Source organism: Tupaia chinensis, unplaced genomic scaffold (assembly GCF_000334495.1).
Source record: "Tupaia chinensis unplaced genomic scaffold, TupChi_1.0 Scaffold000146_1, whole genome shotgun sequence".
NCBI classification, from domain to species: domain Eukaryota; kingdom Metazoa; phylum Chordata; class Mammalia; order Scandentia; family Tupaiidae; genus Tupaia; species Tupaia belangeri.
Window position 1 is genome coordinate 17,947,596 of NW_006159616.1, and position 12,679 is coordinate 17,960,274.

The following is a 12,679-nucleotide window of genomic DNA, read 5'->3' on the forward strand; positions in this document are numbered from 1 at the left end:
GCCCAGGCTGGGGAGGCTGCCTTCCCAGCCTTGGGGCACGCGAGCTCCGAGCTCCGACTCTTGTTCCCCTTTCCCTGCCGCTGGAAGCTGTGACCGCCGATCCCAAGCACTTTCTTAGGGCCAGGGGGGCCCTCCTGGAGCGCCCTAGCGCCTGCCGCTGTTACCAGCCCTCGATCGCCCAGGGTAGTGGCATTGCCAGTCCTCACTGCTCTGGCCTGACGCCCCTGGGCCACCGCCCCTGCCCTTGTCATCTGTCTTTTCTCTCTCTCAGAATTCAGCATGATAGGGCTGGTGCGTCGGGGATTACCTTGCAGGATAATTCTCTAGTTAACTGCTCACCGTTTGTTCGGGACGTTTCTCTCCTGGTACAGCTGGGCAAGACCTCTTCCTGCCAACCGCCCTCCCTCGTCTCCTCTGGAGGACTGTTTTACTTCTCAGCGGAATTCCCAGTACCACGTCTGTGGCCCCTCCTGACTTGTGGGAGGCTGGGGGGGGGTTTGTCTTCCCTGACTCAGAAATGTCCACCTGGCTCCCAGGGGTGAGACTAGTCCACAACTGACACCCTAGTTCCTGCTTTGCAGGAGGCAGGCAACAGCTCCTAGCTGCTCAGTGAGGGGATTCCCGCCAGGTGGTCACGCCTCCAGGCCCCTTTCAGTTGTCTGCTTGGTGGCTTTATCGCTGCTGGTGGGGGGGCACTGCAGGAGCCTGGCTCTCCCTTGGCCTTTCAGGCAGTCAGGCCCAGTTGGCGTAAAACCTGCTGTGGTGAAGGGTAGGAGAAGGGACACCTGGACAGTAGGGCAGGGCTGCTTGGACAGTGGTTGGGTGGGCCTTGGATTCAGACCAGTTTCCTGGAGGGAAATGCAGGGGCCCAGCATAGATGAAGAAACCTGTGGCAGTGTTCCACCCTGGAGGCTGGTTCCTCCATTAGCTGGTCCCTGGCGTCCTCAGATGTTCACCGTGGAGTTGGGGGCGTGGCCCTTCTGTGGCACAGATGGAGGGCAGTGGACAGCTGGGCATGTGGTGGCAGGCCCATTTCTGGGACTTCACTACTTCGTGTTAGAGTCCCCTATTCCTCCTCTGGGGTGACCACAGAGCCCACCCCAGAGCCTTATAGAACTCTGGCCTTTCTGGCTGGGGATTCTGGTGCTGTCCATCAGCAAGACCAGCTGCACCACCTCCAGAGCCTTCCGGAGCTCCCAGCTCTTCTCCATGACTCTCGCCCAAGCCTCTGCCTCCTCCTGCTGTTTTCCCCGCAAGCCTCCTGACCAGCCCTCACTGACCACCCTCCACTCAGAGCCAGGGGTACCTGAGAGCAGAAGACCCCAAGCCCCGATGGCTGTGATGGATTGCAAGGCCATTGTTCTAGCCCACCCTAATCTGCCCCACGCCCCTTGTTCACATATCGCAGCCCCACTGGCCTCCTTGTTGCTCCAGGAGCACTCCAGGCTTCCTGCTTCCGACTGGGTCTTGGCTGTGACCTCTGCCTGACCTCTTTAATCTACTGATGGCAGCCTTCTGGTCATTTAGGTTCCACCTCACATGCCACCATGGGGAACCCCTCCTTGACCCTCTTGGCTAAAGTGTGGCCCACTGCAGTCATTCTCAGACCCATTTTAAATTCTTTACTTTCTTGGCAGTACGATACCCTCTGGAGTACTCCTGCCAGCTTACGTGTGTGTTTGTGGGCCCCCCCTTGGTAATCAGCCATGGCCAGCACCTGGAGCCACAGGCACTCAAGATGGCTGTGGCTGTGTCTGGGACGGGGGAGTCCCTAGGTCACCCTGGTGCCCTGGACATGATGATATTTCCAGCCAGGCCTCATGTCTCTCCTACCGTACTGGCTGGCTGGCCCCTGGTTCTCCATCAGAACCCCTTTGTAGTCCTGGGACCCAAGCCCCAGAGCAGCAACCCCTCACACCTAGAGCCAGCTGATTCCAAAACATAGCAGTCTGGGTGGGGGAGCTAGTGTTTTGGGAGCTGTCACACTAATTTTTGAAACCACAGCAGTGGAACTCATTACTTGGCAAATCTTCCTTTTGCCTCTGCTTGTCTCCTGCGCCCCCCTCAGAGTTGTTCTTGCTTAGAGCTCCCACATGGGGCTTTGACCCGACCAGCCCTTTGGCATCGAGGCAGGTGGGTGAGTCTGCTTCCTGCTTCAGGAAGGAGAGTGGGGTGGGGAACCTGAGGCTGCCAGATTCTCCGGGGAGTTGGGAGGGCTCAAGAGGTGGACAGGGCCAGCTGGTGGCATGGGGGTAGTTAAGGCGGCTGGATCCCATATGGCTGACTGATGGTTCAAGCTCTGGAGCAGGTGGCCTGAAAGACATGCCAGGCACGTGTGCATGCATGCCCCAAATCCTGAGAGGAGAATGGAGGATTGTGGCATGGCTTCCCCTCATTTGGGGGGGGGGTAATTCCCACTTTCTCTCTATCTCTCTGTATTGAGAGCACGCATCTTCTTGAAAAGTAGAAGAAAAAAAGAGGTGGATAGATGAGGCTTCTAAATCCCTTCTGTGCTTCTTGTTAGCTGATCAGCCTTGAGCAAGCTACCAGCTCTGCCTCAGTGTCCCACTTGTAGAATGGGGACATGGCATAGCTCTAGCTACCTCATAGAGGGTTATTATGAGGGCTAGTGAGACAGTGCATGTGGAACATTTAGGTCACAGTGCCCAGCGCATAATAGGTGCCCAACAAACTGTGGCTGGTATAATTAGCACCATCCGAGGGGAACAGCTACCCTGCCTTCCCCAAGGAAATGTTTCTGAGACTCGCACCCTTATCCAGTAAGCTGTGGGGAGTGGGAGCCTGGGCAGGAGTGGGGCTGGGAGTACAGAGTCCTAGGTGGGGTGGAAGGAGGGCATAGAAGGCTTGGGCCTTTTTATCAGATGTGTGTCTGAGCCACCTTACGGCCACTGTCCAGCTGGCAAGTTCCTTGCCAGGTTAGTTTGCCCCTTCCTCAATCTTAGCCAAAGCTGGTGAGTCCAGACTCTCCCTGGCCAATAGCGTGGCTGCTATGGCTCCAGTAACGCTTCACTGACCTATGCCCCCATCCATAGGCTTAACCCTAGCCACATGAGAGTCTTAGGCTTGCTTGTTCAGGCTCAGGGGCCAGGACTGAGTGACTATCATGATTCCTGGAGGTTCAGGCTTTCTTGGCTTTCCCACCCCGTGGGAAGTGTAGGGTTTTTGTTTGTTTGTTTTTTGTTGTTTTTGATTTTTTTTTTTGGGGGGGGAGTCCTAGGAAGTCTGATGTATTTAATATTTCCTAGGAGGACAGAGGCAAAATGACCAGCACACTTTGTCCAGTGGCTTTGCCCGTGGGGTATTCATGGTCATTCTAAGTTGATTAGGGACTAAGATTGCTTTGTCAAATATCCATCTATTGTTTCATCAATTAATTCAATCACCTATCCATCTAGTAGTCCATCCACCCATGTATACGCCTGCCTAACCAAACACCTACTCATTTACTCACAAAACCAATCAACTAACCACCTAATCCACCACCCATCCATCTACCCATCATCCACCTACTCATCCATCATCCATCTGCTCTGTCTGTCCAGTCATCCATCCATCCACCCATCCATCATCCATCTGCCCTTCTGTGTGTCCATTGATCCATCCATCCACCCATCAGTCATCCATCTGCCTTTTCATCTGTCCATTCATCCATCAGTCCATCATCCACCTGTCCATCCACCCATGTAGCCACCCAAATAGATTTCCAGAGTATATTTTCTGTGCCAGGTACTGAGCACAGTGTGTGGTGTCTGACTTGCTGGGGCTTCTGCAGGGAAAACCTTTGAGACTTTCTGCCTTATCTTGGTGGCTGTCCTTATTTTCCTCTCCCTTCCCGTCTTTCACTGTCCCTTGTTTGTCCTTGTCTTCCCAGAGTTGTTGCCTCTGCTTTTTCCCTTTCTGTCTGGCTGTTCCTTTCTGTCCCTTTTTTGACCCTGTCCCTCCAGGTTGTGCTCTTCACCTCCTCCCCTCGTCTTTTCCCCCCACCATGCCCTGGCCTTCCTGGGAGCTCTCCTGCCTGCCTGGGTGCTCATTCTTATTCTCCCCCAGGCGCCAGGCACTTAGGGTAAAAGCCTCACCTAGTCCCACTCCTCCCCTCTTTCCGCTTAGGACTGATGCTTTCTTTTGATGAGACGCCAATGAGGTGATGTCTGGGTTTTGTTAAATGTCATAAATAAATTATTAATCCTTTCTTGGGCGGGAGTACTGCACCAGCCCCCCCATCATCATGGGGCCCACGTCATGTGGCATGTCCAAGGATGTGTGGGAACCTTGGTCTGCAGGCTTCTCTTTGGCCAACCCTGGGATGGCCCTGAGAACCGCTGGCCCAGTAGTGCCTGAACCAGAGACCACTTGCCCCCGCCCCTTTACCACCTGCTGTCCTAACCCTCCTGGGCCTCCCTGGGCTCTGCTTGCCAGTGCTGAGCACCTGCCAGGCATCATGGGCACCTTTCATTCACAGTTTCCAATTCTCTCCATCTTTCCCGGAGAATAGCTACAGTATCATGCCCATTTCACAGACTAGAAACAGGCTAGGGGAGGGAAGGGAAGAGACTTGCTGGGGCGATCCCCTCAGGAAGGGGTGGTGGCTTGAAGCCTTTGTGCTGATCTGGTTCCTCTCACCTCTTGTCCACCAGGTGACCTTGCTTTCTACTTGGTGCTGGGTTGAGGTGGGTGGGGGGGACGCAGAAGCAGTCCCTTCCCAGGCCCTGAACCACACAGTGGCCATTGAGCTGGGTCCCTATGATGGCGGATTTGCCGGCCTCTTGGACTCTGACCGTAGAGCTCTTGTTCTAGCTCCTGGCTCAGCACCCCCGAGTCCTAGGCAACTCAGAATCACGTGACCTAACCTTCCTCTCTGCCATCTCCGTTTCTTCTCTGATCGCCTGATATTTGCGAAGCTCTCTGGAGGTCACCCCTCCTCAAAAGAGGCAGTGGCTGGAGCCTGGGCACAGGGACTTCTGGTGGACCAGCCTTGACCCCCAAGGGACCTCTGTGACCTTCTAGACTATGGACCTGCCTCAGTCACTTCAGCGTGCCCTGAGCTGGGAAGATAGGACATGCTGTTTATTTTATTTTTTAAGATTTATTTTATTTATTGCTGTTATTATTTTTAAATTTTGCTATAGACCACATGTGCTTACCAGAAAGAGAGAAAGAGAAGGAAAGAGAGAAGGCAAGCCACCAGGTCCGGGACTCAAACCATGGTCAGCCATATGGGAGTCCAGCACCTTCACCACCATACCACCTACCGGTCTCGGACATGCTGTTTAAATGTGGGATTCTGGGAGGTCCGATGCCTGGAGGGCGATGTCAAGGAGGGGCCACTTGTGGTGGGAGCTGCCTGTCTGTTCGGACCTGGCTCTCCCACCTGCCAACTGTGGAACTGAGAAGTAGACAGGTGATAAGATGTTTTGAGCCTCAGTTTCTGCATCTGCAAAGGGGATGATAATAGGACCCTCTCCCAGGTTTTCTCTGGAAGCAGATGAACTAAAACGGTGTAGGCAGTACTCGGGGCCCAAGCCTGGCACAGGTGGATTTAGTTACTGCTATTACAAGGTGTTACCCTGAGAGGGGCTTCTCCTGGGCCAGCTTGGTCCCCCAGGACTGAGCAGGAGCCTGTGTCAGGAGCTGGTGAGGGCCTGGGGTGAGCTCAGGAAAAATGAGAGAATGTCTCTCTTGTCCCTGGCCAAACTCTGTCCCTATCCCATCCCCTCCTTGTCTCTGAAGCAGCGTCCCTGCCCCCTCATGAAGCCTGCTCTGACTGGGAAGCTCAAGAGGTGGGAGGTAGCAGTGCTAATGGGTCCTAATTATAGCTCAGCTTGATCGATGGAGCCTCAGGCCCTGGAGGGGCAGGGCTGGGGTGGGAGGGCACTGCCAGGTGGGCCGGAGGGCAGTGGGATAGCTACAAAGGGCTGAAGTGGCAGGATGAGAAACACTGAGGTGAAGCGGCCCCTCATCACCCCTGCATCTTGGAACCCTCTGCTGTGTCCCTGCCAGGTGGGGCTGCAGGGAAGTGGGGCCTTTGGGTCATGGCAGGGCATGGGGAGTGGCTGATGGTGGGGCTGCTGATGCAACTCTGGGTTTAGAAAGCTCAGGTCAGTGGCAGAAGAGGCAGCGGGTCTGAGTGGGAGGAGGGGCTGGGGCTTGGGTGAAGGGGGGTGCTGCGTCACAGAAATCAGGCCTGGGGCACCCTCAGGGCCACCAGCAGCTGTGTCAGATGGGAGTGGGCAGGGACTGCTGCTCGTGCTCAGGGCCACCCCTTCTTGAGGAGGACTGCACCAGGCAGGTGGCCCTGGGCTGAGAGGTGTTCTGGGAACGGAGGAGGGGTCTGTTCTTGGGGGCTGTTCAGGATATGAGTTAGGGCTAGCTGTGGACTCAGTCCTGCCCTCTTCCTCACCCACAGGCTTCCTTCTAGAACTGCCTGCAGCCACCTGTGATCCCTTTGTTCTGTGGGTCGGTTGGTCAGTCGGTGACTGTGTGCCAGGTTGGCTATCTTGAGTCTGGTAACTGCCCTGCTCGGAGGGGAGAGGGGACAGCTGGAAGGAGGCAGGAGGCAGGAGGGAAAGGCCCCCCCTCACGGTTGCATCAGCCTGGAGCCCGTTACATAACTGGTGTTGGGCACTGCCAGGGCGTGGGGGTGGCTCTGCCCAGGCGGTCTCCCAAGGAGCCAAGGGGAGTGGGCAGGTGTGGACAGGCATCCCGTCGGCCACCCCACCTGGCTCCGTCATCCCTCCTGTTGACCCCAGACTCCCCAACTCCAGGACGACTCTGGTTCCCCGTGCACATTTTCAGCTGGTTTGAAAAATCCCTGTCCCTCCCCCCCAGCATCAGGGCTCGCAGGGAAGGGACAGGGTTAGTGCCAACAGCCCTTGTCCTCGGCCTGGCGTGCAGAAACCCGGCTTGGGGGTGGCCCTCCCTGTCCGCTCCTGTCTGGAGTAGCCCTGCCAACGTCAGGAGTGGCTGGCCCTGCAAATGGTGATTTGCTTAGCACCATCCCTCCTTGTGGTCCAGGGAGGACTAAGCTGGTCCCCTGGGATGGCCAGCACTCAAGCCGTGCTCAGGCCACCTCTCCGGCAGCCCCGTATAAGCCTGCCTTTCCATCTCTGGGTTTGCCTGGCAGACTCTTGGGTTCCCGTCCCTTCAGACTTGGGCGTGCTCTGCCCCCCGCCCCCCGTAGCCTCCCTGGAAGCTGTACTGGGCAGACCTGACCACCTGGAGAGTGCAGAGGGTGCTGGACAGTGGTGTGGTCCTGCCTTCCCCAGTAGTGGGGGGCAGTGCCTGTTCGAACTGGCCCAGTGGGGTACAAGGGTGGGAGGGGCATTTTCTCGGCCTCTAGCACCCTCTAGGCGTGCAGTGTGTGTGGCTGAAGCTGCTACCAGAGTGTGGGCGAGGGGAGCCCCAGAGACCCAGGTGGCAGCCAGCCCCTCCCCTTAGGACTCCGGGAGGCAGGGTCCCAGCCTTGTGAGTGGACCTGTGTGGAGGGTGGGAGGCGGCTGTTGGCTGTGTCCTGGGTGTGCACATTGGTGCCTGTGCACCCGTGTGTGGTGGCTGTGTCTGCAGTGTGGTCTGTACTGTGTGATGCCACATGATTGGCTCTGAGCCAAAACTCCCTGGGCCGGAGTGGGGCTTTGTGACCTTAAACTTGATCCAGGTGGGAACCCTCTGCCCCTTTCTTGGGTAGAATTTCTTTGGCGGCCTCAGGGCCTCTTGTCCTCCTCAGGGTCACTCAGGCTGGCAAGCCAATTCTGCCTTCTATCTTGGGGTCTGTGGGGACTCTGGGTCCCCTCCTGTGTGTCTCCCCATTCATCCTCTTAAGGGCAGGACCCAGTTGGCTCTCCTCTTCACCCCCACTGCCTCCCCGTGGGGTAGGACAAGCCGGCTGGGGGTGCTCCACCCACTAGTTGCTCTGGAACGTCAGCTCTCATAGGCTTCTTCGGTGGACTTGTGGAGGTGCTTCCTTCTGGAAGCCTCTTCTCTGGAGGCAGGTATATCTGTATTCCTGGTGGTTTGTTTCTTGCTGCTGTGCCCCAGAGAGGACCCTCCCACCATCCTTCTGTGGCCCAGGTGTGGTGCCTGAGAGCTCTGGGTGGCAATCAGACCCTAGTCACACGTCACAGTCACACCTGAGTACTCGAGGAGCCCACTGGGGGCAGCCTGCCCTCTCTTCTTTGAGGGCTGACATGGAGCTCAGAGCCAGCTTCTTCAAAGACCTCCCACCTCCCAGATCCACCCCACTGCCGCTGAGCCTTCAAAGCCTTGAAGTGGGAATGAGGTGAATACTTGAGCGCTGTGGAAGGTCACAGCTTTCTGGGTTCTCAGCCTAGTCACTCACTTTTGCTCACCGAGGTTGTTTCCTGAGCACCGTCATATCAGGGGTAGCTGGTTATTGTCCCAGGATGGAAGGAAAGTCCCAGAGGCGTGGTGATGTGACACAGCCCACCAGAGCTGGCATTCCTTTCTGTGTTTTCCCACCTCACTCAGCCTGGAGAGGGCATGGGACTGACCTGGCATGGCTAGGTGACAGAGGAGCTGGGGTTCCTTCAGGCTCCTCTCTGGCACTGCATTCCTGGGGCCCTCCCTGAGGAAGGTGGAAGAGTCACACCCTTTCCCTCTGACTCTTCCAGAAGAAGAAGATGGTGGCCTTGGAAGCTTCGATGACTTTTTCCCTGCGGAGCCCGTGAGCCTTCCTAAGAAGAAGAAATCCAAGAAGTTCAAGGAGAACAAATCCAAAGGGAAGCGAAAAAAGAAAGAGGTAAGAGGGAGGGGCCCGAGAGGTGAGCCAAGTGGGGGGGCAGCCTGGCTGCATCTGCCATAGAGAAAGACCTCAGCTCCCTGGACCTCTGAGTTCCAGGGTTTCCTGAGAGCTGGTTTTGAGTGAAAAACCAGAACGTGCTTATGGTGTAAAACATTGTGTTCAGGGGACCAGCAGTTAGCATAATGGCTATGTCGCTGGACTCCCATGTAGTCGACCGCGGTTCACTTCCCGGACCCGGTGGCTTAAAACTCACGCCAGGCGCGTGTGCACGCGTGCCCAAGATCCCGAGAGGAGAATGGAGGAGAAGGGATTGCGGCGTGGCCATCCCCCCTGGGGGGTGATTTCTCGCTTTCTGTCTCTATGTCTCTCTCTTGTCTTTCTGGCGAATGCCCGTGCCCTATAGAAAGAAAACCTCTCAAAAAACAAACAAACAAGCAAACAAACAAAAAAACCATCGTGTTCAGAAGCCTCTCTAATGTAAATGAGACGTCCTGTGTCCTAAGCAAGTCAGAGGATCCTTTTCCTTTTTCCCATCACGGCTGTCCTATGCCAGGACGTGGCCTGAATCCTGCTCACACTGTGTTCCCTGCCTCCCTGGTTCAATGTCGTCACACTCTGCTCTTCCTGTCTGCTTCCTAGCAGGCCTCTGTCTCTCTAATTGAAACTTGATGGGGGCCTGCTGGTGGTATGGTGGTTAAGGTGCTGGATCCCACATGGCTGATGGTGCAGTTCAAGTCCTGGACCTGGCAGATTGAAAATCACAACGAGCATGTGTGCACGTGTGCCCCAAATCCTGAGAGGAGGACTAAGGAGAAAGGATTGCGGCATGGCCAACTCACCTGGGGGTGCTTTCTCATTTTTCCCCCTCTCTCCTCTCTGTCTATCCTATGGAAGACTAAAATAAAATAATAGTAAAATAAGAAACCTGATGAAATTAAAGAAAATCAGGGAAGGGTAGGGAGGCTCTGGTGAGGGACCCGTTGCCTGTAAGTGCCGTGCTTGAGCCTGGGGACCTCAGTGCTACTGCCGACACACTTCCAAATGCTTCCCTGTGCCTCGTGTGGATTCGCCTTATCCTCAAGCTCAACCTCGGAAATCAGTGGGACAGGGGTGATGCTTGCCACTCTGCAAATGGGAAAATGGAGGCAGTTAAAGTCCTTCCCACTTGAAGCAGGACACTGAGGTAGCTCCCATTTTCTCATGACCAGCTAGCTAACTGGCTTTTGGGGGTGCATCCTTAACCCTTTGTGGATATGGTGGTGTGTGCACCTCACTTTATAGATGAGGGTGAGGAGGCTCAGAGGTGACCTTGCCCAGGCTCACGCAGTGGCTACACAGAAGCCAGGCTTGTCAGTGGTGTCCCACCTGCTGCCAGACCTGGCCTCTCCTGGCCAGCTTGCTCCAGGGGACATGCTGCCAACTTGCCATCCTCTTGCTTCCCCTGTCCAAAGGGACCCACCTGGCCCAGCCACAACCTGTGCTTCTCTGAGACTCGATTCTCCCCTCTCCACCTCCCTTGCTTGTTTTGGGGAGCCAAATCAGAAAGGGGTCAATGGGTGCTTTCACCTGCAAATGGCCATAAGGGAGGTTGGAGCATTTTGAGGGTTTTCCCCTCTACCCGTAGCCTTATTTCCTCTTCTCCTCTGGGTCAGCCTGGAGGTGTCTGGAGAACAGGGCCTGTCCTGGACTGTGCTCCCAGTCCCCATGGAGGTCACCAGGGCCTGACCTGTGTCAGCTCAAGGCCTGCTGGTGAGAGGTGGGGCAGGGAGCTGCTAGCCCACCCGCGGCCAGCACCTGCTCAGGAGCAGCCCACCTCTGTGCCTTGCTGAGGCCGGCAGTCAGCGCTTCTCACCTGGCTCCCCACCTGTCTCTCCTCCCGCTCCCACCTTGTGCTGCCCTGTGGCCCACCACTCTCCTGAGGGAGTCTCCTGAAGTGGTGTCCCACCATCCCCACAGCTGCACCCCAAAGTCACCCCGCCCCAGGCCCTGCCCCATCCTTTCCTCACCTGCTTTGCAGCCTCACCTGGCCCTTTCTCTCCTCTGTGCATATGTGTGTGTGCATGTGTGTATGAGTGCATGCATGTGTGTATGTGTGCGTGCATATGTGTGTGTGTGTGCGTGCAGATGTGTATTACTCTTCTTCCCTGGAGAGACTCTGAATCCCCTGCCTGGCTCTGCCCTCTGTCTCTGCTGCCCCTCAGCTCAGTCCTCAGCCTGACATGGTGTCCAGGATTGATGTGTGTGTCCTTTCCCAGGACATTCCACCCTTTCCCATGGGACCAGCATGTGGGAAGGTTTGCAGGGTGAAGGAAGAGGACTTGGGTTAAGGGAGCCCTGAGGAGGAGGTAGGAGCAGTGAGGTGCCCTCTTTGCCCAGGATGCTCCAGAGTGGGCCTGCGCCCTGAGGCTCTTGCACCTCTGAGGGGTTGTAAAGGGGGTGAATTTTCCTGGTCCCATTATCCAGATAGGAGAGTGGAGGTCACAGAGAGAAAGGGAAGGCCCCATGCCTGGAAGGCCCCCTCCCACCCAAGGAAATGCTGTTAACCAGCTCCTTTGACACAGGGAGCCCCAGATTCCCTGCTGCAGCTCCCTCCCTCATCCTCTGCAGTGGGTAGCTGCACCCTGACCCGCAGGTCTATCCTTGTGCTGGGCAGAGGATAGGTTTTCCTAGAGCTGCAAGGCCCCAAGCATGCAGGTGTTGAGGCATTCTGGCTAAGGTCGTGAAATCTCTTTCTGTACTACCATTGCCCTCACTCCCTTCAGCCCTGGGGCTCTGTGGGCTTGAGGATGAGTTCGATTTCAGGGTCCTGGGGCCTCATGGCCAAGGGCAGAGCCTTGTTGCATGTGCACCCTGTCCAGCTTTTCCTCAGGGCTTTTTCTCTGCAGCTTGTTTCCCAGGACCTGGGTGGGAGGCTATGCCATGAGGGTCAATGCTATCTTGCCCCTGGATGTTGGGCCTTCGGACGGCTTCTCAAATGGCAGTGAAGGGTCCAGCAGGGGTGCAACAAATGTCTTTGGGAGCTCCTTTCTGTCCCCTCCCCAAGCAGGGCTGGCTTTTCTCTACCCCTCCACTGGGCACAGGGGTCAGCAGTGTCCCTGGCCAGGGAGGAGCCTGGGAGTTGTGGGCAATGGCTAGACAGGGCCAGGCTGGGGACCAGGTGTCCTCCAAGGCCAGAGAGTGTTGATTCCCTGCCCCTCTCCTTCTCGGCCATGAGCCTTGTGGACCTTCCCTTTTCCAAATGGGCCCAGATCTTCTCCCTCCCTCCTTTCTCTGAAAACCTGTTTTTGTTTTTATGTCTGTACCTGTGTCTCTGGCTCTCATCTCTCTCTCTCACATATCCTGTCTCTCCCTCTGGCCTGTGCTTGGTGTCTCTGCCTTATTAATCTCTTGGTATCGCTTCCTCTGTCTCCCTCACCCTCTTCCTTTCTCTATTTCTTCTTCACATCCTGCCTTTTTCTTCTCTTGCTTTTCCTTCCACCCCCCCCCCCCTTTCCTCTTCCTACTGAGATGCAATTCTGGTTCTTTAAAGGGGTGGAGGGCTGGGGAGGACAAGAGACCTCTGGCAAAGCCAAACAGACCCCCGAGGAGGCCCTTGGCCTATGCCTGCCCCTCTCCTGCATTCTGAGAGCCTGATTCTGGCCAGCAGTAGAGCTCGGTGGTGGTGGGGGTTTTGGAGCAGGCCGGAGCCAGAGGATCCCAGCCACCGCCCCGTACCCATGGACAGGGAAATTTCACTCCTTTGCTCCCTCCATATCTAAGCAGGTGACAACACGATGCGGCTGCGGATTGAGGCAGCAGAGGGGCCAGAGCAGGTGGGCCCCAAGCAGCAGTAGCGGGTGGGGGGCAGACGGCAAGTCATGGATTCTGATTTACATAAAATAACTGGGCTGCAGCCGGAAACAC

The 12,679-nt window shown here is 56.3% G+C and overlaps 1 protein-coding gene across 1 annotated transcript in view; it reads left to right on the plus strand.

Moving 5' to 3' along the window:
- Window positions 1–2,707: 2,707 nt before the first annotated feature.
- The window catches only part of CHD5 (chromodomain helicase DNA binding protein 5), a 74,419-nt gene continuing 64,447 nt past the window's right edge, over window positions 2,708–12,679 (plus strand). The window contains exons 1-2 of the mRNA XM_006145405.2: window positions 2,708–2,780; window positions 8,646–8,773. Of these exons, the coding sequence (XP_006145467.1) occupies window positions 2,753–2,780; window positions 8,646–8,773 (156 nt within the window). The 5' untranslated portion in view covers window positions 2,708–2,752. The remainder of the gene's footprint in view (window positions 2,781–8,645; window positions 8,774–12,679) is intronic.